We start from the raw sequence: 25,101 nt of genomic DNA, 5'->3' as shown, positions 1-25,101 counted from the left end.
TCCTCCCACTCCTGTTGCTAACCCTCCATGTGATCTCCATTTCTGTGGTTCTGTTCCTGGTATAGTTTGCTTAGTTTGTTTTTGGTTTTGTTTTAGGTGTGGTTGTTAATAATTGTGAGTTTGCTGTCATTTTACTCTACATGTTTTTTATCTTCTTTTTTTAGACAAACTGTCCCTTTAACATTTCATAAAATAAGAGCTTGGTGATGATGAACTCCTTTAACTTAACCTTATCAGGGAAGCACTTTATCTGGCTATTCTAAATGAAAGCTTTGCTAGACAGAGCAATCTTAGATGTAGGTCCTTGCCTTTCATGACTTGGAATACTTCTTTCCAGCTCCTTCTTCCCTATGAGGTCTCTTTTGGGAAATCAGCTGACAGCCTTAGGAGAACTCCTTTTAGGTAACTGTCCCCTTTTCTCTTGCTGCTTCTAGGATTCTCTCCTTCATTTTAGTCTTGGGTAATGTAATTATGATGTGTCTTGGTGTGTTCCTCCTTGGGTCCAACTTCTTTGGCACTCTCTAAGTTTTCTGGACTTCCTGGAAGTCTATTGCCTTTGCCAGATTGGGGAAGTTCTCCTTTATTATTTGTTCAAGTAACTTTTCCACTTGTTGCTCTTCCTCTTCTCTTTCTGGTATCCCTATAATCTGGATGTTGAAACATTTAAAGATGTCCTGGAGGTTCCTAAGCCTGTCCTTATTTTTCTGAATTCTTGTTTCTTCATTTCCTTGTGGTTGAATGTTTCTTCATTCTGGTCCACACCGTTGATTTGAGTTCTCTTCTTGTCATTGTTCGTTCCCTGTATATTTTCCTTTATTTCACTTAGTGTAGCCTTCATTTTTTTCTCTAATTTGCTAACAAATTCATCCTGTTCTCTAGGCATCCTGATCACCATGTTTTGAACTATATATCTGATAGGTTGGCCATTTCTTTGTCATTTAGTTGTATATTTTCTGGAGCTTTGATCTGTTCTTTCATTTGGGCCTTTTTTTTTTTTGTCTTGATGTACCTGTTACGTAGTTAGGGGCGGAGCCTTAGGTGTTGCCCAGGGTGGGGCAATATATGTCACTGCTACGTGACGTTGTATGTAGGGCAGGGGTCCAAGAGGGAACAATGGTGTTTGCTCTGCTCTCTGCTGGATTTCAGTCACTTCCCCCACTGCCTACAACAGACTGGGCACGATTCTCATGTGGGTCGGCTTGTGTACATTCTAGGACCCTGTGGGTCTTTCTGATGAACTCGCCTGTGAGGCTGGGAGTTTCTCCCTCTGCCTCAACTCCCACAGGTGTTTTCAGTGAGTCGTTTGAGGCTTTATTTCCCTGAGCTGGGGCTCTGGACCGAGCGGTCTGTCTTGCTCCCCAATAATTTCTCCCTGTGTATCTGTGCATGAAGTTGGGACCGCTGGCTCCATCAGCTGCTGCCTTTCACACCCCGTTCCCCAGTCTGCCACCTGGCGCACCCCGGTCTGCTAGCTCCCGCCTTGCCTTGAGTCCTCTTCTCCCCGCTGCCTGTTCCCGCCCTCCTAATGGTCCGGATGAATGTGTCTTCTTTAACTCCTTGGTTGTCGGACTTTCATACAGTTCGATTTTGTCAGTTCTGGTTGTTTTTTTTGTTCTTAAGTTGTTGTTGTCCTTTTGGTTGTGCGGGGAAGCACAGTGTGTCTACCTATGCCTCCATCCTCAGTGGAAATCCAGAATTGAATTTTTATTTTAATTAACTACATATAAAGAGTGAAATATGGGTAGTAATTACTGTATTTACCATAGTTTTAGGCAAGTCACTTTATCTTTGTGGCTGCCTCAGTTCTAAAGTGAAAGGAATTTTGTAAATGATAAAGTCTGAGAAATCATTTAGTTTTTATCCTTTAAGTTGAGGTGAACAGCCCTTATGAGATAAAGTACATTTACTTAGTTCTAAAATTCTTACCATCTGTAAGAATTTTACATAACCTTCATACTTAGTATTATTTTTGGGACACCAGTTTTGTTATCTTACTTTACCATGTGATTTGTGTAACTAGGGAATGGCAAACTATGGCCTATGGGCCGAATCCAGTCACTGTCAGTTTTAATATAACCTGTGACTTGTAAGTGGTTTTTACATTTATAAAAGGTTGAAAAAAGAACCAAAATAAGAAAATTCTATGAAAATAACATGAAATTCAAACCTATGTCTGTAAGTCTTAGACCACAGCTACGCTCATTTCCTTGTATTGTCTGTGACTCCTTTTGTACCGCAGTGGCTGCCTCGGTCAGTTATAGCAGTGACTGTATGGTCTACAGTACCTGGCAGATTTACTCTCTGGCCTTTTACAAAAATATTTACTGATGCCTGGTATAGATGATCTTTGCAAATAAAAAACTATTTATTTATTAGGTGCTATTTTACAAAAGAAATGGAGGCTAATATGAGCGAGGGGATATAGTCCAAGTCACACCATCCCAGGGTGGAAGAGAGCAGTGAGTTTCACATTCTGACAGTTTTCACTCCGGAGGCAACACTCCTGACCCTTGTGCCAGGACAGGTTGTAATGTGATTGTTGTCTATATTTTAGATTTGATGAGTTTGATGAAGCAATCGATGAAGCTATAGAAGATGATATCAAAGAGGCTGATGGAGGAGGTATGTGTTTATCATTCTCTTTCGGTCCCTAAAATAACTCAAATGCCCTGATTAGAGCAGTGGGTTTTTTTTTTCTCCCCGTTGTTTGTCATGATCACTGCTGATGGTAACAGTCTGAGATTCAAAATAATGTGTGGACAGTGTCAAGTATGTAGACTCAGATCTTACTAATTACTTTAAAAGAATTTGGTTTTATTACCTGATTTAAAATAGAAATGCTCCGCAGTACATAAAAATTTTACTTCTGCTTCCAAATAGAAAACCCAGTGAAACTTGGCTATTTTTCTATTTTTTGGATCAGTACTGCTATAATGTATCAAAAATTATGGATAATTGGACTCTGCATGATTTCTATAAATTGACTTTTTAAAAATTAGTTTTCATACTTTTTAATACATGGCATTAATAGAGAATTATTTGAAGGTAATTTAAGAGCTATATACAGTTACCAGTACTGCAGTGGGGAGCACTGTGGTGTCCATTTGGTTATTATGAGAACTCTGGGAAGCATTTACAGTAAGTAGGCCTTTAGTAGTGGAACTGAAGAGGTCACTAGCTTTTTCAGACAGGTGTGCCTTTCTTATATCTTTGCTGCTGAATTCTCACTATTTCAGTCCTGCAAACATAGGTTCTTTTTGTTTGTTTTTCAAAACATGGATTGGCTTCTTTCTAAAGCCATGTCTAAAAGACAACTTTCAAGAAGAGATTTCTTGAGTTACTGCTAATAGGTATGAGGTTTATTTTTTAGGTCATGAAAGTGTTTTGAAATTAGTTGTGATTGTTGCAGAATTTTGTGACTATACTAAAATACCCTGAGTTATACACTTAAAAAAGGGTGAATATTATGACGTATGAATTACATCAAAATGTAAAACAAAAAAATGTTCTATAGAAGGTGAACTTCCATTTAGTAGGACAAATGAATGCCAAAACTCTCTTGATAAGAGCTCTATCAGCTGCAGTCATGAAAAAACTGCATGCTTGTAGGAAGAAAATCAAATAAAGAGCCGCTAAGCACAAATAGGAACAGCCTGGCCCTGGCTGGTGTGGCTCAGAGCATCTCAATCTGGCCTGCAAACCAAAAGGTTGCTGGTTTGATTCCCAGTCAGGGCACATGCCTGGGTTGTGGGCCAGGTCCCCAGTGGGGGATGCGTGAGAGGCAACTACACATTGATGTTTATCTTTCTCTCTTTCTCCCTCCCTTCCCCTCTGTCTAAAAAGAGATAAAGAAAATCTTTTTAAAAATTTTTAAAGAAAGAATAGTCTGCAGATATTAAAGGGAAGCTTTTAGTAAACATATAGTTGCATGTCTTTCTTATTTCCTCTCTTTCCTTTAACCCTCAACCCCTGAATTTAGGAGTTGGTCGGGGAAAAGATATCTCTACCATCACGGGTCACCGTGGGAAAGACATCTCTACTATCCTGGATGAAGAAAGAAAAGAAAATAAACGACCCCAGAGGGCTGCAGCTGCTCGCCGGAAGAAACGCCGGCGATTAAATGATCTGGACAGTGACAGCAACCTGGATGAAGAAGAGAGTGAGGATGAATTCAAGATCAGCGATGGGTACGTGGTCTGCCGGTAGACCTCAGTCCCTTAGTTACAGGTTTCCACAGTGCTAGCACAGAAGCTGGCTGTGCTCTGATGGGGCTTTTGTTTTTCACACACTTAGACAGTCTCTTCTTATTTTCAGGATATTTAAAGCAGATTTCAGAATGCTTATCTTGGTTCTTTTTTAGGTTAAAGTAGTTTTATGGTTGTTTGTTTAATATTCAAAATGCATTAGCTGCAATTGAGCATTCATTTTTTATGTACCTCTGTGCCACCTTCTGCCAGCGTATTCATGAGAGGTTGCCAGTTAAATATGAGAAATAGGCAAGTACAAATAATTAGATACTGTTCTCTGGTGACCCTCAGAGGTTCGAGCTGAGGTAAGCGATTTACTGCGGAGTATCAGGAAAGTTTTCTCTGTGGAGTAGCCATTGAAACAATAATCCAGAGTTGTCCTCAGATTGCCAGTGGAAGACAAACTTTTATACCACAAAAAAGTCACTTCGTGTGATTGCTACTGAAATACAGTTAAGGCATAGTTAGGGTACAGAAGAGAGTCAGATTGATCCAGGGAGGTCAGAGTGGAAATATACAGTTCGATGAAATTTGAAGAATGAATAATTGGCTGGATTGACAAGTTTGGAATTAGAAGCAGGATGAGGAAAGAAGTTCCTGAGACTTACATAGGTTAAGGCATAAACCACCGTGTAATAGTTGGGAAACTCCCGATGTAGCAAAATACGGGAAAGAAGTAGAGAGTGCCCTGCAGGAAATGTGACCAAGACATAAAGAGGACACAGATGATGGAGTCTTTTGTATGTCGTGCACAGGAATTTGTACTCCAGCCTAAAGGTGATGAAAACCCATTGAAGGGTTTTAAACACTAGAATAATAATGAGGTTGACATTTCAGAAACCTTCATCCTGGTATTTATTTGGAGGATACACTGAAAGGAAATGATTTAGAGGTGAGAGACTACTTGGAGCACTGCTATAGTTCAGGTGAGAATAGTTCAGGTAGGAGATGACTTTAGATACTAAGTTTAAGGGGTGCACTGGAGGAATTAATAAATGATTAGATGTGAGAAATGAAAAGGGGGAAATTAAGATAAATACCAGATTTTTGATTTGAGTTTCTGGATGGGTGATAGGTTCCAGTACCAGGCTAGGGAACTGAAGTGCAAGGTAAGTTAGGAAATACTGAGTTTACCTTTGGACATGTGGATTTAAGGTACACGAGGAACATCTCAAAAGCTCAAGCAATTTATATATAAAGTCATCGTCAATTCATCTTTATATAACGCTTCCTAAGAAAATGAGAGGTAGCAAATAATTTCTTCATGTTAGGAAAGTTGATACCATTATTCAGATACTACATTAAACAGTATTTAATGATTCACTGGACTTGTTAGAACTTAAACTCAGAACTCTCAAAAATGGGTTCACAGTTTTAAGTGTGCCATCCTGATTCATCTGCTTTCTCTTGGACAGCTCTCAAGATGAGTTTGTTGTATCTGATGAAAATCCAGATGAAAGTGAAGAAGACCCGCCATCTAATGATGACAGTGACGCTGACTTCTGTAGCCGAAGACTGAGGCGACATCCCTCCCGGCCAATGAGGCAAAGCAGGCGATTGCGGAGAAAAACCCCAAAGAAAAAGTATTCTGATGACGATGAGGAGGAGGAGTCTGAGGAGAATAGTAGAGATTCTGGTAAAAATAATTTGTATCTACATCACACCACCTTAATAAACTCTTGTGATTTCAGGAACTAAGAGTTCGTAAAATTCCATTCAGTTATAGCATAAGCCTTCTGGTAAAACTGAATTCTATTATGATTCAGCAGTAACTAAAATTTTTGCATAAAATACATTCTAAGAAAATACGTATGGATGGATAGGTTAACTTCATACTAAATTCACTTTAGGATTGTGATGATCTTTTTAGTGCCAAATGTTTTCATACCTAGACTTATCTTCATAGTGTTTCTTGGGGGTAATTATCATAAGTGGAGAACATTTTTCTCAGATGTCTAGCTATTGATCTGAGAGAAGAATCATCAATTATCTCTAATGTTTAGATCACAGTCGGTGACTCATTAATTTTTATGAATTAGCATTTATTAATGTTATGGCATATGCTTATCATTATTAATGATAAATTGGGGGACAGTAACCAGAAGAACAGACATTAGTGCTCTGTGGAGTTGGCAGGTAGGTGGCTCTCATGTTACTGAGGAAGTGGCACAGGCAGGAGTGTTACGTCTTTGACTCTTGCTAGGCTTAAGGAGCTTTTATTTTGTTAATCTTTTTTTCCGAACTTTTTTGGTAAATGGAAAACATCATACCCTTTTATCAGTGATTATTTCCTATGAACAGGACATTCTCTTTTTTTAAGATTTATTTATTTATCTTTAGAGGGGAAGGGAAGGAGAGAGGGAGAGAAATACCAATGTATGGTTGCCTCTCATGTGTTCCCTGCTGGGAACTGGCCTGCAACCCAGGCACGTGCCCTGACTGGGAATCGAACCGCAATCCTTTGGTTCGCAGGCCTGAACTCAATCCACTGAGCTACACCAGCCAGGGCCTGGACATTTTCTTATATAACCACAGTCCAGTTATCAAAACTTAAATTGGTGTAATACTATTATAATAGTACATATTCAGGTTTCATCAGGTGTCTCAATACTGTCCTTTATTTCAATATTTTTCCTTAGTCTAGGATCCAGTCCAAGAATACATATTTTACTCATTCATTTCTCTTTAAGTATCCTTTAATCTGGAATATTCTTCAAACTTTGTCTTCATTGTCCTTGACATTTTTGAAGAACACACATTAGTTGTTTTATAAAATGTCTCTCAATTTGGGTTTTCTGTTTCTTTGTGATTAGATTCAGATCATACATTTTGGCAGGAATATTACAGAGCTAATACATATACTCCAGGACTCTTATTTTTTCCTTTGTAATTAATAAGTAAATTGTAGGAAGATAATTTGAGATAATGTAAATCTCCTGTTCCTTAACAGATGTTTCGCCCAATAGGTTGTTTTTTTTTTTTTTTTTTAATTCCTCACCCAAGGATATGTTTGATTTTAAAGAGGGAGGGAGGGAGGAAGGAAGGGGAGATCGAGAGGGGTGGGGGCCGCGGGACAGGAGAAACACCCAGCACCTACCTCCCACACATACCCTGACCAGGGACCGGGCCCGCCACCTTTCAGTGCACAGGGCGGTCCTCCAAGCCACCGAGCCACCTACTGTTTTAACATTTGTTGATAATTTCTAATTTCATTATCCTTTTATGTTTATTATTTGTATTCTATATAAATATATAGGAGGAAGTATTTTCCCATTTCCCCTATATATTTATTTTCTTTATATCAGAATGTACTTGTGGATTCTTATTTTAGTCTGTGGATATAACATGTTACCATTACTAGTTAGGCTTAGTTTGTCCCAGATTTGGATAATGGGAACATCTTCAAACTGTTAGCTAGCCATTCTGAAGTGTTTGAAGTCCATTAGAGAACCAGGGTGGATGTGATAATTCAGTAGTTTGTTAGCACTCCTAAAAAACTGTTTGCACAGCGCCATTGTCAGACTCCGACTTATTGATCAGAGGTGACAAGAAGAGTAGTATTTAGCAATGCTTTGAGGCTTTAGCCCTGTGTATTTAGCATATTTTAATTCCTCGTGGAAAAAGCCAAAAATGTAACTCCGATTTTGTACTTCTTTGAGACAGGCTCCTTACTCTTTCTCTGGTTAGGGAGCTGAACCTCTGTGGCCCATTGTGAAGCTGGAACGGTGGCTGTGCAGCCTCACACATAGGGTTAGCTGGTTATCGTGAGGCGGGAAGAGCAGTTGCGGCCGCTGTGCGGCTGACTGGGCAGCAGCTCTCAGCTGAATGAGTTAAGGGCTTTATAAAACAGCTTTTCATCTTGGGGGCTGATTGCTGATAAGACACATTTGTGAAGGTTGGCATAAAAGCCCTAAAGATTTACTGATTATTAAAAAGAAAATAAGGGACTTAAGAGTTACTATTCACTTAAAAATTGTTATGAATGAACTCTGCTCAGTAGCTTTACACTTCCTTAACATTTCTATTAATGGACTTAAATTTTGCACATGACTTCTTTTCACTCCTTTTTTCTGATAGAAAGTGATTTTAGTGATGACTTGAGTGATGATTATGTAGAAACTCGGCGAAGGCGGTCAAGGAGGAACCAGAAAAGACAAATTAACTACAAAGAAGATTCAGAGAGTGACGGCTCCCAGAAGAGTTTACGACGTGGTAAAGAAATCCGACGGGTTCACAAGCGTAGGCTTTCCAGCTCAGACAGTGAAGGTAAGGAATAGATTTCCAACTTACCAAAGTTCGAAAAAGGCAGAAGTAGAAGTTAGTAAAGTAAGAGGATTGTGACTTTATACCATTTCTAAGAAATTCAGAATAACCACTAATATTTCTGAGACAAAACCTATTATTTTATTGCCTGGTCACTATTGTACTTTAAGTAAATGATACTTTATAATTTATAAATGAAAATTTTTAAGGTCTCCATTGTAATAATTAAAATTTTCATTGAAACTAGAAAAGCCTCAGAAAATTGAAACCTGAGCAAGATTTTTTCTGCTCCCATACTACTTATGGCCCTCATTTTGAAATAATTTCCTTCAATTTGATGACCTGAAAAGCTGAAATTGTAACTGTTTCTTTTCACCTTGAGAGTAAGCAGCTATTTCGTTTCTTAACAGCTGTAGCTGCATCCCTTACTAGAAGTTTAGGAAAAGCTCGAAAATAGGAGTTTGGGGTGTCTGTTTAGTCTTTGTCATTGTTCCAGAACTCTTCCCAAGTTCATTTAAAATGATTCTAATCTTCACCTTTTTTTTTTCTTTTGTGTATGTAATTCTCCATTGTTTATGTTTTAAAGATTTGCTTTCATAGATCTTTGTCGATTTGAGCCTATGCCATTGGTGGGGGGGGGTGTTGGAGAGGGACGGCCAAAGAAGGAAGGTGAACATCTGGTTGAGTGTATGTTATCTTTGTGTGTCATTAAAAACAAACAAATTCATTAGTTCAACTATTAAAAACAAATGCTTGTTGAACTGTTCACTTTTCTAGGCACTGGGAGTGGAGAAAAGAGCCATGAACATGTAATTCCCCCATGTAACTCTTAGGGGGGAGAAAGACAACAAACAAGTAACCAGAATATATGATATATTAGGTGGAGATAAATGCTGTAGGAAAAAAAGGGGGGAGATCGTTGGGTTGGGAGAGTAGTTGGAATCTCAGATTGGATACTACTGGAATATCTCACTAAGAAGACATTTGAGTAAAGACCTGAAGGGAATGTGGGGGGGGGGTGTCATGCAGATAACTAAAAGAGTAATATAGGCAGATAAAGCCACAACATGAAGGTCTTGAGTCAAATTTGTACCTGGCACGTTTGGAGAATAGAAAGGAGACCAGATCGTAGGAGAAAGTGTGAGGGGAAGAAAACTATAAGATGATGCAGGGAGATAACAGGGCCCAGATCATATAAAAAAGTAGCAGCAAACTACAGCCCACTTGTTTGTGTAAATAAAGATTTTGTAAATTGAGTTACATGTAACGTAGTTCCATGTCCGTGTTCTTACATATAATCTGTACTGCTTTCCCACAAAGTTGAGTAGTTGTAATAGAGACTGCTCTTTACAAAAATATTTTGCCCAACCCCTAATGGGTGCTGGTGCTATTCAGCCGAGCTTTTTGCAATGATGGAAACGTTCTGCATCTGTGCTGTTCAAAATAGTAGCCATTGGTATTCTATGACTGTTGCACTTGAAAGGTGGCCAGTGTAACCGATGGACTGAATTTTTTGTTTTTATCTAATTTTAGTTAATTTAAGTTTAAAATAGCCACATGTGATTACTGGCTACCATTATTGGGTAGTGCAGTAGGCCATTGTATATAGACTTTGGGTTTTATTCGGTGTGAGATGAGAAATAATTGGAGGGTTTTGAGCAAAGGAGTGATATAATCTGACTTAGGTTTTTGTGTATGGTAGCTGTGGTACACACAAGTTGAAAGGAGCAAGGTCTGAATCTAGGAGGTCAGGTGGGAGGCCACTGAAGTAGACCAGGTGAGAGATGATGTCAGGTAGGAAGACTAGTGCATTAGCAGTAAAGGGATGAAAAAGTCAAATCATAGGGTACTTGGAAGGTAGACCCAAACGATTTACTGTCTGTTGGGTTAGATGGGAGAAGGAGAAGAGTCAAGGATGACTGAGCGATTGGAAGAATAGAGTTGCCAGTAACTAAAATGGTGGAAACCAGAACAGCACAAGTTTGAGATGGGGGTTCAGGAGCTCCAGTAACACATTGGGTTTGAGGTATCTGTTTAGGAATTCAATCATAGATCTCAAGTAAGCAATTTGTTACACGAGTCTGGAATTTAGGGGTTACCTAAAACAAATGTGAGAAGTACCAGCATATAGATGTTATGCCACGTCATGAGAGACTAGGTGAGATCACCTAGTTGTAAGTATAGGCAAGAGAATATGTAAGGACTAGCAAGGACATGTAACAACATGGGGTGAGAGCACAGTGTTTTAGATGTCCTGCATTAGTCAAGATTTCTCCATGACATTTCATTCTGCTCTTTCTAAAGTCATAGGTATATCATGAATCATAATGGGCACTGTTATGAGACTATGGGAAAGAAAAATCAAGCCAATTATTGAAGGGAAGTATGTGTATACAGGCAAGGCTGAAAGCAGACATGTGAATGTGGGGAGGGAAAGGAGAATTACTGAAATTTGTTTATGGTTAAATGTGCTGTTTGTTTTAGAGAGCTATATGTCTAAGAACTCTGAAGATGAGGAGCTAACTAAAGACTCAAAGCAGTCAGTTCGAAAACGGGGTCGAAGCACAGATGAGTACTCAGAAGCAGATGAGGAGGAAGAGGAAGGCAAACCATCCCGAAAACGGCTACACCGGATTGAGACAGACGAAGAGGAGAGTTGTGACAATGTTCATGGAGAGGCAGGTCAGCCTGCTCGTGACAGCCAGCCCAGGGTCCTACCCTCAGAGCAGGAGAGTACCAAGAAGCCCTATCGGATAGACAGTGATGAGGAAGAGGACTTTGAAAATGTAGGCAAGGTGGGGAGCCCATTGGACTATAGCTTAGTGGACTTACCTTCCACCAATGGACAGAGTCCTGGCAAAGCCATTGAGAACTTGATTGGCAAATCAGCTGAGAAGCCTCAGACCCCTAAGGACAACAGCACGGCGAGTGCAAGCCTGGCCCCCAATGGGACAAGTGGTGGGCAGGAGGCAGGGGCACCAGAAGAGGAGGAAGATGAGCTTTTGAGAGTGACTGACCTTGTCGATTATGTCTGTAACAGTGAACAGTTATAAGACTTTTTTCCATTTTTGTGCTAATTTATTCCACGGTAGCTCTCACACCAGCGGGCCAGTTATTAAAAGCGGTTTTATTTTTCCTAGAAAACTCCACTACAGAATGGCTTTTTAGAAGAAAAATTTCAACAAACCCTAAAGTCTTTCTGTGAAGTGACCAGTTTTGAACTTTCAAGATAAATAATTGCTGTAAATTCCTTTTCACTTTCTTTTTCCAAGTTCATGGTCCTTGGTAATTTCATTCATGGAAAAGAAATCTTATTATAATAACAACAAAGATTTGTATATTTTTGACTTTATATTTCCTGAGCTGTCCTGACTTTGTGAAAAAGGGTGGATAAGAATGCATTCCGAATCTGCAAGGGCCCAAAACAGAATTAGGGGTGGGAGAAAGCACTTGTGCTTTAGCTTTTTCATATTAAATATATATTATATTTAAACATTTGTGGCATAGATGATGATTAACAGACTGTTTAAAAGGTCAAGTCTGTGTTGTTGCAGTTTGATAATTGTAGATAACATCAAACGTAAGTCATTTAGTAACAGCATTCATGAAATCAACTTGTTTACTATTGGAGATAACCACACTTGATAAAGAAGAGACCGAGAAAATACCATCGTTTAAGAAAAACTAACCTAAGTTTGTTATAGTGGAGTATCTTGTTTTAAAAAAAAAAAATCATCTGAAAAGCATTTGTATAGTAAAATGTATAATGAAGCTTTGACAACCAGATTGTGCTAGCAACAGATTTTTTTAAAACAGCTTTATGCAATGGTGGTGAGGTGGCCTCTAATACACTATCATGGAGAGTTATTAGTGACGTGAGTGTGGTCTTTTTTAAGGCCCAGGTAGACTGTAAACTTTGCCTATAGTGGAACGTCTTCTGGCCACTTATTTAAATATATGAAATACCATTTTGAAACAAATACATCTATACATAACATACATGAAGAGATATTAGGCTGACAGTGGTATTTTAGCACATTTGAAGAAGGGGAAAGGATTTTCAGGTGAATTTTAACTGGTCTATTCTTGCCCTTAGTATCTACTTCAAATTGAAGTCTACAAACAAAGCAGTTCCTTTGGGAGGTTTTGAGTTTGAGTTTTAGCGTGTGTGTGTGTGTGTGTGTGTGTGTGTGTGTGTGTGTGTGTGTGTGTGTGTGTGTTGAAATTTCTTATCTGCCTGGATATATTAGCAGGGTTTGAATGTAGTTTTGGCCTTTGGCCATTAGACTTCTATTAAAATTCATTAACAGTCACATGACCAACAGTTGATTGAAAACCGCCAATGTACTTTAATAGGCATGACATCCATTTCAAACATCTCAAAACTTAAAAAAAAAAAGTAAGCCCTTTGTTTCAAGAAAAGGGGTTTGTAACTAAATATCTAACATGTAATTGACACTAAAATGCGAACTTTGTCTTAGTTTCTGTTACAGCTGTAAAATTTCAGGCAGAGCCATAAATAACATTGTACAAAGTGTAGCACTTGTGATTAAATTTTGCCTGTCAAATTCTGAAACCTTCAGCCATTACTTCTGTGAATACTTTTGCCCTGGGATTTGGGTTTTTTCTGTTCCAGTGTTGTCTGTTGCCGGCAATGGACACACCATATCTGCTGCTGGCCCAAGGAACTTCATTTATTTTTCTTTCCAAATTAAGCATTGTATGTGCTAGTCAGTGTATAGTAAAGCACTTCTCTTTTTTATTATTAAAAAGCTGGCATTAGACTTGCATTATAAATACCTCTCTAGAAACTTTATACTCCTTTTTTTCCTTCCTCAACAGGTGTTGCCCTTAAATCTTATCTTATTGGCCTTGAAAGTTTATAGCTGTTGTTTTCAGTTATTGGTTCTTTTGTTTGTTTTGTTTCACTTTAGTTCTGTAGTACCTGCCGATTAATATTTTTGCTTTGATTCTAGCAATGTATATGTATCTGTATAAAAATAAAATAATGAAAGCAGCCTAAAATTAGGGTGCACAAATAGCATGTGGTTCCAAGTAAATTGTGATTTTTATTTTGAGACAATGTTCCACTGGAAGGGAGGGGAAGGGCTTACATTCATAGACAGTAGAGCACAGCGCTATGTAAGGAGCCACATTCATTTACAGGCCTCCTTTCTAGCTAGGTTCGTTTTCATTTATTTGAAAATCTGTAAAGAATGTTAGCTTTTCAAAACTAAAACAGGCTGGCAAGAGAAGGATTCCTACTAGTGCAAGGTAAGTGGTCAGAATGTGCCAGTAGCCTGGCCTGTGTCCAGTCTCCCTCCACTATTTTAGTCCTAAAGCTGGTAAAGCCACTACTGCGTGGAAACTCCCTTGTACCCTGTTTCTACCTCTGGACACACCAGCTCCTGCTTCTACCTATTCTGTTTAGTTAAGAAAATGATAAAAAGTATTAAGTGGGTAGATTATTTCTTTTACAGGATGCCTAATGTGAATAAGGAGTTCTTTTTATTCTTCTGCTACAGAGAGCAAAAGGTAATTTTTATCATTGTGAAGACTGAGTATTCCATTTCGCAAATGTCCCATTGATATGGGTGATGATACCACTTTTGCTGCCTGTTACTTAACAAACTTGAATTAAGTGTTTGTGAAGTTGATAGTGAGTATATCCCTTCTATCCTTACATTCTGATTATACCAGTTATGTTTCATTTACAAAAATGTAAGTCAAGCAACTGATACTTATAAATTACTATGATCATGCAGGTAGATTAATTATGGGTGATTAAATGAACAGTTCAAAACAACTCTGCTACCTGATGTTTCGATTCAGTCCCTGAAAGAATCGGTTCACTGAAATATTAACTCCGAACATACTTTGAAGAAGTTTTTTAAATTGGGAAAAAGTAAACATACTATTTCCAAAAATATAATTCAGTCATTAGGAACTGGAAGTGCATAGGAAAGCAGCAATTCACATAGAGTTTAGAACACTTTGTGTCCTTGTTAATAGAGAACTAACCGTGGATTTAGGTTCCCAGTAGCTGCTGTAGTGTAATAGAGCCCTTTAATACTTTAAACCTTTTTTGAAATACAATTTTGGTTCCTGGTATAAAACTCAACAGTGTATAGTAAATGTGTTGAGGGGAGATGTAGTTTAGTGCTCACTATTTAGTTTGCAATTTCTGTAAAGGTTTGAAAACAAGCTAAATTGTCACGAAGCAGAAGCTTTGAATTAAATTATATGAAAAAAATCTGAAAGTACATGTTTGGTTTTTCAGACTTCTGCTGATAAAATAGTGTTCAGTGCAAAACAGTTTCCATTGTTGGTACATTACTAGAGAATGATGGCAGGAATATTTTCAAGAAGACACTTGATAGATTGAGATTTGGTTTCCTTGACACATCTTTTTCCAGTTGGTCGGGGCTTCAAATTCAGAGAATAAAGAGCTTCATTTAGAATAAATTCATGTCTACTGAATATCGTTTTATAAGTGTGATCTGCCAAAGAACCAAGGACTTCAAATGCTGAAGAAGTTGTTGGAAAAGGTTTTTTAAACAAATTAATTTTAAAAGGCTATTATAAACTTGTTACAATTTTTCAGTTGATAGGACCCACCCCTTAATGTGCACTTAGATGTTTAATTGTTATTTAGAGATAAAATTGGAAAATGTTAATCTATTTTTAGGTGGGATTGATAGAATTTCTTTTATCATGAAGATTGTCTTTTTAGCTTATGTTTTATGAGGTTGTGAGATGTTCACCATTCGCTAGTTTGTACTACCGTACGACCAGAAGGAACCAGTGAATCTGCAAATTTCATACACAAAAACGTGGTGAACTATGTCCTTCAGCAACACAGTGCAGGCCCATGATTCATGGCATTGCCTCACAGCTATAGATACGTTCTTTGATGGAATGAATACACACACACATATGTATATATAAACATGTATACATACTTTAGCTGTTAGGATTAAAACGAATCCTTTGAAATCATTAATTGACATAAGTATCAGATAATATTGTAACTGATAGGAGATTATAAACATTTAATTGCAGAAAGTCTAGAGAAAAATAGTGAAGGGTCCTCTTGGTTTGACATTCTAAAAGTACAGTCCTAGTTCTCTCAAAAAGTGAGAATGCCAAAATTGCAGATTACTGCTGTAATCTACCTGGTTCTCTGCTTAATGTATTATTAAACTTACTTAGAATAAAATCCATTCCTATTTCAGCCACCATTCCCAGTGTGTACCTATAAGCCTACCTTGGAAGTAGCAAGCTAACTGCTGATTTCTTCCTTATTTTTACACCCATCCTGAAAGACAAAGCATTTTTCTATCAGTGTATTTAAACTGGGCCTATTGTGTTACGTGTACTTTGTTTTCAAAATTTTCACTTCAACTTAAATGATCATTTGACATTTTTTGAGTGCCAGGAATTGCTAAGTAACTGTAATGTGTTGAAGATGGGATTATTCCCAAGCAAGCAAAGAGTCGTTAAAAGCCAAAATGTAATGTGCTTGGTATATGACCACTTCAGATTGTACACGCAACACTTTTTTTATTTATAAACCCTCTCAGAAATTGGTAAGAATAGGACCCCGTTAGTGGATTTTTCCCCTTATTTTGGTCATGTGAGCTCTGTTTGTTTCCATTTTATATTTATACCGTTTTGCTCTGGGAAATGCTGCAAACCCAATTCTGGCAAGTTGTAGTGATTTCATTTAGTGAAGATGCTGTTTTTATTTTAATAACTTTTAAGATGTCTATTCTATGCATAAGTTATATGAGAGGGCATAACAAATTATTAGATGTGTAGAGATTTCTTATGCTCTTTAGGCATTTTTAATAAGAAAAACATTTTTAAAGGAACTACATTTGTGGTTTTTTGCCAAACTGGTACAAGCTAGAAAATGCACTAAGGACTGAGTGACCCACCTTGTTCATTTTGCCACTGGATAATGTAAGTTAAGAATGGAATTGTTAACCCTAAGTATATGTTTTCTTAACTTTCATCAGTTTCTAAAGAAATCTAATTTAAGTGTTTGGGGTTTTATTTGACCTGTATTTATTGAGTTCTGGTCATAGACCGGGAGCCGCGTGTCAAATGCTTATGGATAGCCAGAACACAGTCATTGGGAAGCATAATGGCTCAAGACCTTCTGAATCGTTTAACTTATTTTGTATGTTGCAAAAAAAAAAAGTTTATTTTGCTTGAGAGTCACATTTTTTATAACTGTACAGCTTTTAAGGGATGAGAAGTGGGAAAATACCCTAAAATAGGATGTAGATTTTTACAACTGTGTTTATGCTAGAACACCTACAGGTGCATTATGTAATTAAACCTAAGATTGTTTTAAAAAAAAACAATTGTGCCATGGTCTTTTTCATTCTCCTGCCCTTTAGCAAAGTTGGTGCATATTAATACTGTTCTGTGGACAAGCTTTGAAATTAGGCAAATAATCCTTGTTGCCAAAGCTTTAAGATCATTGCATGAAAATTATACACACACATGGACACAAACATACAGAGATCTAGTTTATGTTAATGTAAATGGATTTTTCAACTTCCGAACAGCTATGATAGCCCAAATTTTGGCAGTTAAGAGCATACTCTTAGTGTGTGATTTTTGTGATGCCTAACTAGGTTATTCTCAGTGTTGGTCTGGTGTTTTGTTCTCTTATCCAAGTAGCTTCTTGATGATGGATCTGCATTGTAGCTTCTTGCTCAGACCTACCGAGAGGTTTTATATATGCCCTGAAAGGGAGTGTCCAGTGATGGGGCTGGGGGTGGGTAGGACAGAGTTTGGTTTCTTTCAAATTTGTAAAAGAAATGAAAAATCAGAATTGCTCAGTTTGGTTCTTTTTATTCAGTAGACTTGATTCCACAGGAATATTTACTGGAAGCATGGCGGGAAGGGATAGTAAGATGCTTCAAATTCCAATTCCCTCATTTGATAAAAAAAAAAAAAATGTGATGTCTTGTAGAGCTGCCGATTCTAGCAGTGTTAGGCATATTTTACCATAAGTTACACTAAGATACCTTTGTTCAAATGCCAGTGGGGTGTTTTCTTTTTGTTGTTGTTTTTTGCCATCTCATAATTTTACCTTTCTAATATCTTAGCTTTGTAGCACAAGCATATTAAATTCATCTAAGTGTGTCATAATTTCTATCCAAACTACCTTTATCTTCAGCTAATGTGGGATGTCAGTTTCTTGGCTATCCTCATTTGATGAGAGGTACAGTCTGGGAATCATGAATTTCCAGGTGAAGAATACAAATTCCAGATAAGAATTTGTAAATAATATGTTAGATTTTCATTTTGTTTTTAAAGTAATAGCTGGAATTCAGGGAGTGTTTGATCAGAATGCCTCTTGGATTTTCAAGCATGCTTATATGAAATGCTTTATTTTCTTATGCATAAAGCAAATTATTCCTGGAATAGGTTCTCAGAATGCTTTATTTTGTTGCTAGATGAGAGCTAAAGCAGAAGCTCCAAGATTAACAAAACTGTTGAGGTAATCAGGATCTATGTGCTATTATTAATCAAATAGAGGAAGCTGAAGTGCTCTCTACCACATATATCGTATTGCATGTGTGTGGGGGGTGGGAGGGAAAGAGATCTGAAAACTGGAAATGTGATTCCAATAATGCACAAAGTAAATTTTGTGCATGGGAAATATGGGAATTCCTGGTAGCTTAAAGCTTCAGGGGCTAACTGCAGTGTATGAACACCTAGTGTGTTAGAATTGCAGTGCTTAGTTGTTTAAATATATTCCTTGTAAGTGACAACCAAAATATGTTGTGGCTCGTGCCAATATTTTTGTTAATGAAATGTTCAATGTCTCGCTACAGTCCGATCAGAACTCTTGGTGTTATAAGCTAGGCCTAAAGCTATTTTATAGCTGTTGGCCTAATTGTACAATATAAATTTTTCTTTCAAAATGTTTTATTGACTACTTCTGTCATTTCCTTCACTTAATATATGTCAATTGTCATAATAAAAAATTTAAATGATTTGATGTATTTAGCATGATGTGTTTACACACTTAGTTTATTTTAAACTTTATGGGCCATGGAAAACTAAGAATTTCCAGTAACAGTTAATGAAGGTAGAAAACTTTTTATCACCCCAGAAACAAATGCAGTGTTTTCTTATTATCTAGAAAGTAAATTTGCAAGTGCGTCAATTTCCCCAAAATAATTTTTAAGAGTATTAGCCAAGTAGGTGAATTACAGGTATTAGAAAGCTATTCTTGCCCTGGCTGGTGTGGCTCAGTGGATTGAGTGCCAGACTGTGAAGTAAAGGGTCACTGGTTTGATTCCCAGTCAGAGCACATCCCTGGGATGCAGGCCTGGTCCTCAGTGGCAGGCATGTGAGGGGCAACCAACGTTGATGTTTCTCTCCCTTTCTTTCTCCCTTCCCCTTTCTCTAGAAATAAATTAGTAATATATATATATTATTTATTTATTTATTTATTTATTTATTTATTTTTTGAGAAAAGCTCTTCTTGATTTCTGTCTTTAGCCTCTGGAGAACTGACACATTAAAGAGGCCTTGGGCTTGTTCTGTGCCCCCATGGGAGCACAGAACTAGACCAGCGGGCAGAAGCCTTAGGAAAAACCTTTCTATTTATTCTACAGAACTTTTTTACAGTTCTCTAATGACTTGAGAGTGAAGTCTCACCAGTAGGGGACTTTTTTGGACTTAGACTGAAGTGCCATTTGGGAGGAGAATAGATCAACGCATTCAGAGAGGAGTTGGACCAGATGACTTCAAGGGGCCCTACCAAGCTGAGTGTGATTCTCATCTACAAATGACTTGATAGATTTTCTTGACTCTTAGAATATAGTCAGATTCACACAGCAAAGTTATTTTTTACAAACTAGTGGCGTTCATCTCTTTGCAATTCTAATTTAAAAATATTAACCAGGTAAAGAACTTAGTGAATCAGAATTTCACTTACTGATCCACACTGGCAAGAAATGACCAGCCGCAGATTCAGGGTGATCCAGAAGGCAGGGCTGGAATTTTACTGGGAGGTGCTATACGGAGAATCTGGACAGTGCCAGAGAGCACAAGGATGAAAGGTAAGGACCCACAACCAGGAAGAGTACATGCGAGGGGGAGGTAAGGTAGTGGGCAGTCCTTGGGGTGACTCCTCTCCAACACAGCCACTTTTCAATAATCCGATGAGCTTAGGCAATGGTTTCCAAAATGGAAGTACCTGTAAATTTTATTTAAAAGCCTTTCTTCTTGATTTTTTTAAGTTGGAATATAATTCACATACCCTAAAATTCACCATTTTTTAAAGTGTCCAGTGGTTTTCTGTACATTCACAAGGTTGTCATCACCTCCAAAAGAAACCCCCAATTACCAGCACCGTTCCTGTGCTCCCTCCAGCCCTTGGCAACCACTAACCTACTTTCTGTCTGTAAGGATTTGTCTATTCTGGACATTTCATACATGTGAAATCATGTAACAGGTGGCCTTTTGTGTCTGACTTTGGTTTAGCATGTTTTCATAATTTTATTCATGTTTTAGCATGAATCTGTACTTCATTCCTTTTTATGGATAAAATTCTACTACATGGATATACCACTTTTTTTTTTTTTAAATCCCCAACTGGGGACATTTTTTCACTGCCTTCAGAGAGAGAAGGGAGAGAAATTGTAACGTGAGACAGAAGCATAGAAGCATAGATTGGTTGCCTCCCACGTGTACTCAGCCCAGAAATCAAACCCACAACCTTTCAGTTATAGGAGGCCACTCCAACCAAGCCACATGGGCCAGGGCTGGATATACTATACCACATCTTGTTTACTCATTCATCAGCTGATGGATATTTGAATTGTTTCCACTCCTGGGCTATTACGAATAATAAACATTTGTATACAAATTCTCAAGTGGATATGTTTTCAATTCTCTTAAGTATGTACCTAGGAATGGAACTGCTAGATCGTATGGTAGCTGTTTCAAGGAACTGCTGTACTATTTTACACAGCGTCTGAATCTTTTTACATTTCCATAGCAATGTATAAGTCTTCCATTTTCTCCACATTAATAACATTTACTATCATCAGTCTTTTTATTAGACCATCCTAGTGGAATAAAGTGCTTTTTCATTGCGCTTTCAATTTGCATTTCTCTGATAATTAATGAAGTTGACTATCTTTCCATGTGCTTTTTGGCCACCTGTGTATCTTCTTTTCAGAAATATCTTTAAAATCCTTTGTACGTTTTAAATTGGGTTATGTTTTTTTATTGTTGAGTTGAAAGAATCCTTTATATAGTCTGGATACTAGACCCTTAGCAAATACATAATTTGTAAACATTTCTCTGATTCTGCAGGTTATCTTCTTATTTTCTTAATGGTGTTCTCTGAATCACAAAGGTTTTTAATTTTGAAGGTGTCCGGTTTGTTTTTTTTTGCTTGCTTGTGCTTTTTTCCCTTTAATCCTCACCTGAAGACATGTTCTTTAGTGAGAGAACAGAGAGAGAGAGACATCAGTTGGATGCCTCCTGCATGCACCTCGATGGGGATCACACCTGCAGCCCTTTGGTATAAGGGACGACGCTCCAACCAACCCAGGACCCAGCCAGGGCTCTTTGTTCACGCTTTAGATGTCATATGGGGAAACCATTACCTAATTCATTGCCACAAAAATGTGTGTTTTATGTTTCTTTCTAACAGTTTTATAGGTTTAACTCTTAAATTTAGGTCTTTGACATATTCTAAGTCATTTTTGTGTGTGGTGTGAAGCAGAGACCCAAAGTCATTCTTTTGCATGTGGCTCCCCAGTTGTGCCAGCATTTATTGAAAATACTGTTCTTTCTTCCCTTTGAATTATCTTGGGACCCTTGTTAAAAATCAGTTGACCAGAAATGTATTGGTTTACTTCTGGACTCTCAAATTGATTCCACTAGTCGATACATCTGTCTTTATGCCAGTACTACAGTCTTGATTACTGTAGCTTTGAAGTAAGTTTTGAAATCAGAAAGTGGGTTCTCCAGCTTGCCTCTTAAAAAAATAAAGATTATTTTGACTATTCTGGGGACCTTGAATTTTCATATGAAATTTAGGTTCAGTTTGTCAATTTCTGTGAAAAGGCTATTGGAATTTAGATAGCTATTGCTTTTAATATGTAAGTGATTTGGGGGGAAATACTGGATTCTTAACAACAACAAGTCTTCCAATCAATGAACATGAGATGTTTTTCCTTTCATTTTAGGTATTCTTTAATTTTTTTCAAGAATGTTATGTAGTTTTCTTTTGGTAACTAGTTTATTCATTTTAATGGTATTGTAAATGGAATTGTTTTTCTTAATCTCATTTTTTGGTTGTTTACTGCTAGTGTATAGAAATACAACTAATATTTTTACTTAGGAATAAACTTAACCAAAGACATAAAAGACTTGTGCACTGAAAACTACCAAGTGTTGCTGGAAGTAATTAAAGAAATCGCAAATAAGTGCAAAGACATTTCATGTTCATGGATCTGAAGACTTAATATTGTTAAAATGTCAACACTAAAATTTGTTTTTTGGGGAAATGGAAAAATGAATCCTAATATTCATATGGAACCACAAGAAAACCTAAATAGCCAAAACACACTTGGAAAAGGAAAGTAAAGTTAGAGGATTCCCATTTCCTGATTTCAGACCTTACTGCAAAGCTACGGTAGTCAAAGCGGTGTAGTAAAAAGACATGTAGCATGAATACAGTCACATAGACCAATGGTGTAAAATACACAAGTGACTTTTGACAATGGGGAAAAGAATCTCTTCAACAAATGGTACTGGGAAAACTAGATATCCATGTGCAAAAGTATAATACTGGACCCTTACATAATATCATAGACAAAAAATTGATGCAATTGGATCAAAGACCTAAATGAAAGACTTGCAACTATAAACACTTTAGAAGAAAACAGAAAAAAAGTTTCATGACATTGGATTTAGCAATGATTTCTTGGATACAACACCAAAAGCACAGGCGACAAAAGAAAAGGATAAGTCTTACTATTGTACATCAAAATGAAAAACTTCTGTGCAAAGACACAATCAACAGAGTGAAAAAGCAACCCCCATGGAATGGGAGAAAATCTATGTATGTTCATCGGATATGAGGTGAATATCCAGAATATATAAGGAACTTCCACAACTCAGTAATAAACCATCTGATTTTACATTTCTTCAATGATATACAAATGGCCAAAAACCAATTAAAATGGCTTAACATTACTAATCATTGGGGAAATCAAAATCAAATGGGGTATCACCTCATACCCATTATGATAGATACTATGAAAAAAATTAGCAAGCGCTGGAGAGGATGTACAAAATGGGGATCGTTGTGCACAGTTGGTGAGGATGTAAAATGGTGCAGCCACTATGGAAAAGTTTGGTGCTTCCTCAAAAAATTTAAAATTGAAATACCAAGTGGTCCAGCAACCTCAATTTGGGTATATACACCAAATAATTGAAAGCATAATATCAAAGGAATGTGGGTGGATTCCTTAAGATTTTATTAATACAGCATGATGTCACCCGTAAATAGATAAGATTTATTTCTCTTTCTTGCCTAATTGCCTGGCTCTAACCTCTAACGCAATATTGAATAGAAATGTCCAGAATGGACATCCTTGTCTTCTTCCTGATCTTAGCAGGAAAGCAATCTTATGATTTAGTACAATATTAGCTGACAGTATTTCATAGATTTTTAAAAATCAGGTTGAGGAAGCTGCCTTCCAGTAGATAAAATTTTTGTATCTATTAGGATCAGATCATGTGGTTTTCTTGCTTTATTAGTATGGTATATTTTGAACCAACCTTCCATTTCCGGGATAAATCCCATTTGGTCATTGTGTTGGAGAGCCCCAAGACCACTGCCAAAATCAATGATTCATTAGGACTCACAGGACTCAGCACATAGTACTACTCACAGTTAAAATTTACTGTGAAAGGGTACAAAGTGAAAACAGCAAAGGGAAATGACATGTACAAAGTCCAGAGGTAACTGGGCACAGGCTTCCAAGGGTCTTTTTTTCTTTATCTTTTTTAAAAAGATTTTTATTTTATTTATTTTTAGAGAGGGAAAAGGGGGGAGATAGGGAAAGAAACATTGATGTGTGGTTGTCTCTCGAATGGCCCTTACTGGGAACCTGGCCTGAAACCCAGGCATGACTGGGAATTGAACCTGTGACCCTTTGGTTCACAGGCTGACACTCAATCCACTGAGCCACACCAGCAGGACCCAAGGGTCTTTTCCCAGTCGACTTACACAGGATGCACTTAATTTCCTCAGCAACGAGTTGACACCTGTAAAATGTTACCTCCCTTGGAAGTTTATTAGAGACTCCATGCCGTGTTTTACTGGGAGCTGACCACAAAGGAGCCATCTTGTGTAGCACATACCAAAACTCCAAATCCCCAGAAGGAAAGCAGGTGTTTAGCATAAACCACATGGTTTGCCCAAACAACTTAGGCACAATGAGCCACCCAGATACAGTGGTGGGAATCTTCTCGAAATCAAAGTTCCCAGGCAGTAAGTAGTAAAGGGCCAACTCTATCAGCAGGCCTTTCAAAGGATAAGCATTGTCATCTCTACTATGATAACTTCTGCACAGCCCATCCCTGTGGGCCCTTGGCCTTTCCAAAAAAATTATTCTCAGCAAAACTGTATATAGCGAGGTGAGTGCAAACTGTAATTTCGACTTCCATTATCTGTTATACAGGTTGTAGCCATTTATTTCCCTGTGTTGTTTGGGGGATTCTGTTTCTGAGCAAAGCATTGGCTGTTTTACTAAATAGCCAACCACGTATGGATATCCTAGAAAACCTTCAAACTAGCATTTCCCATATTCAATTTGTTAGCTACTTTCAAAGACTAGCCCTCCCCCCGGAATTCTCCATCTTGGAAAAATGAGTCAGCTCTCCATCACGTCGGCTGAAAATTAAGGAATAATCCTCGACTTCCTCTCTCTTCTTCAGCCATCCTGATCTTCACCATCAACACCCTCTTTCCTCCAATTTCTTTCCAGACTGAGGATTTTACCTTTGGGTAACTTTAGAACCTGTCCCTGTTTCCATCCTTGCTGCTACTCCCTCACCTGTAGACTATGGCAACAACTTCTAATATTCTGCCTGAGCAGAGTGTCCCTTCTCCAGTCTCACTACCAACAAACTAATCTCAGTTTTAAAATTTTACATTCTTGCCCTATCTGGTGTGGCTCAGTTGGTTGGAGGTTGTCCCATAAAGGAGAGGTTGTAGGTTCCATTCCGGTCAGGGCGCTTACCTAGGTCGCAAGTTCATTCTAGGATTCTTCCATCGGGCATGAACAGGAGGCAACCAATTGATGGTTCTCTCCCTCGATGTTTCTCTCTCTCTCTCCCTTCCTCTCTCTCTAAAGCAATGAAAAAAAAGGTAACATTCTTCCAACTATTCAGAAGATAGAAATAAAACTGCGGCATCCTATCCACCAGCCACAATAGAGCAAGAGCATAGGCATAATCATACTGACTTTACAGGCAAGGAGGTGACCTGGAGAGACTGACCGACTTTCTGATTTTAGGAATTTTTAAATCC

The 25,101-nt window shown here is 37.8% G+C and overlaps 1 protein-coding gene across 3 annotated transcripts in view; it reads left to right on the top strand.

Moving 5' to 3' along the window:
- RSF1 (remodeling and spacing factor 1) overlaps window positions 1-18,529 on the top strand; it is a 121,851-nt gene extending 103,322 nt beyond the window's left edge. For all 3 annotated transcript variants that reach the window (XM_037138564.2, XM_037138563.2, XM_037138565.2), the window contains 5 exons: window positions 2,555-2,622; window positions 3,980-4,187; window positions 5,663-5,883; window positions 8,325-8,513; window positions 10,995-18,529. In XM_037138564.2, the coding sequence (XP_036994459.2) occupies window positions 2,555-2,622; window positions 3,980-4,187; window positions 5,663-5,883; window positions 8,325-8,513; window positions 10,995-11,563 (1,255 nt within the window). In that variant the 3' untranslated portion in view covers window positions 11,564-18,529. The remainder of the gene's footprint in view (window positions 1-2,554; window positions 2,623-3,979; window positions 4,188-5,662; window positions 5,884-8,324; window positions 8,514-10,994) is intronic.
- Window positions 18,530-25,101: the final 6,572 nt, after the last annotated feature.

The sequence above is a fragment of the Artibeus jamaicensis genome, unplaced genomic scaffold (genome assembly GCF_021234435.1).
Source record: "Artibeus jamaicensis isolate MK-2021 breed Jamaican fruit bat unplaced genomic scaffold, CSHL_Jam_final contig_64, whole genome shotgun sequence".
Taxonomy (NCBI): domain Eukaryota; kingdom Metazoa; phylum Chordata; class Mammalia; order Chiroptera; family Phyllostomidae; genus Artibeus; species Artibeus jamaicensis.
The sequence above is the reverse complement of the archived record's forward strand: the minus strand, read 5'-3'. Positions and strand labels throughout refer to the sequence as shown.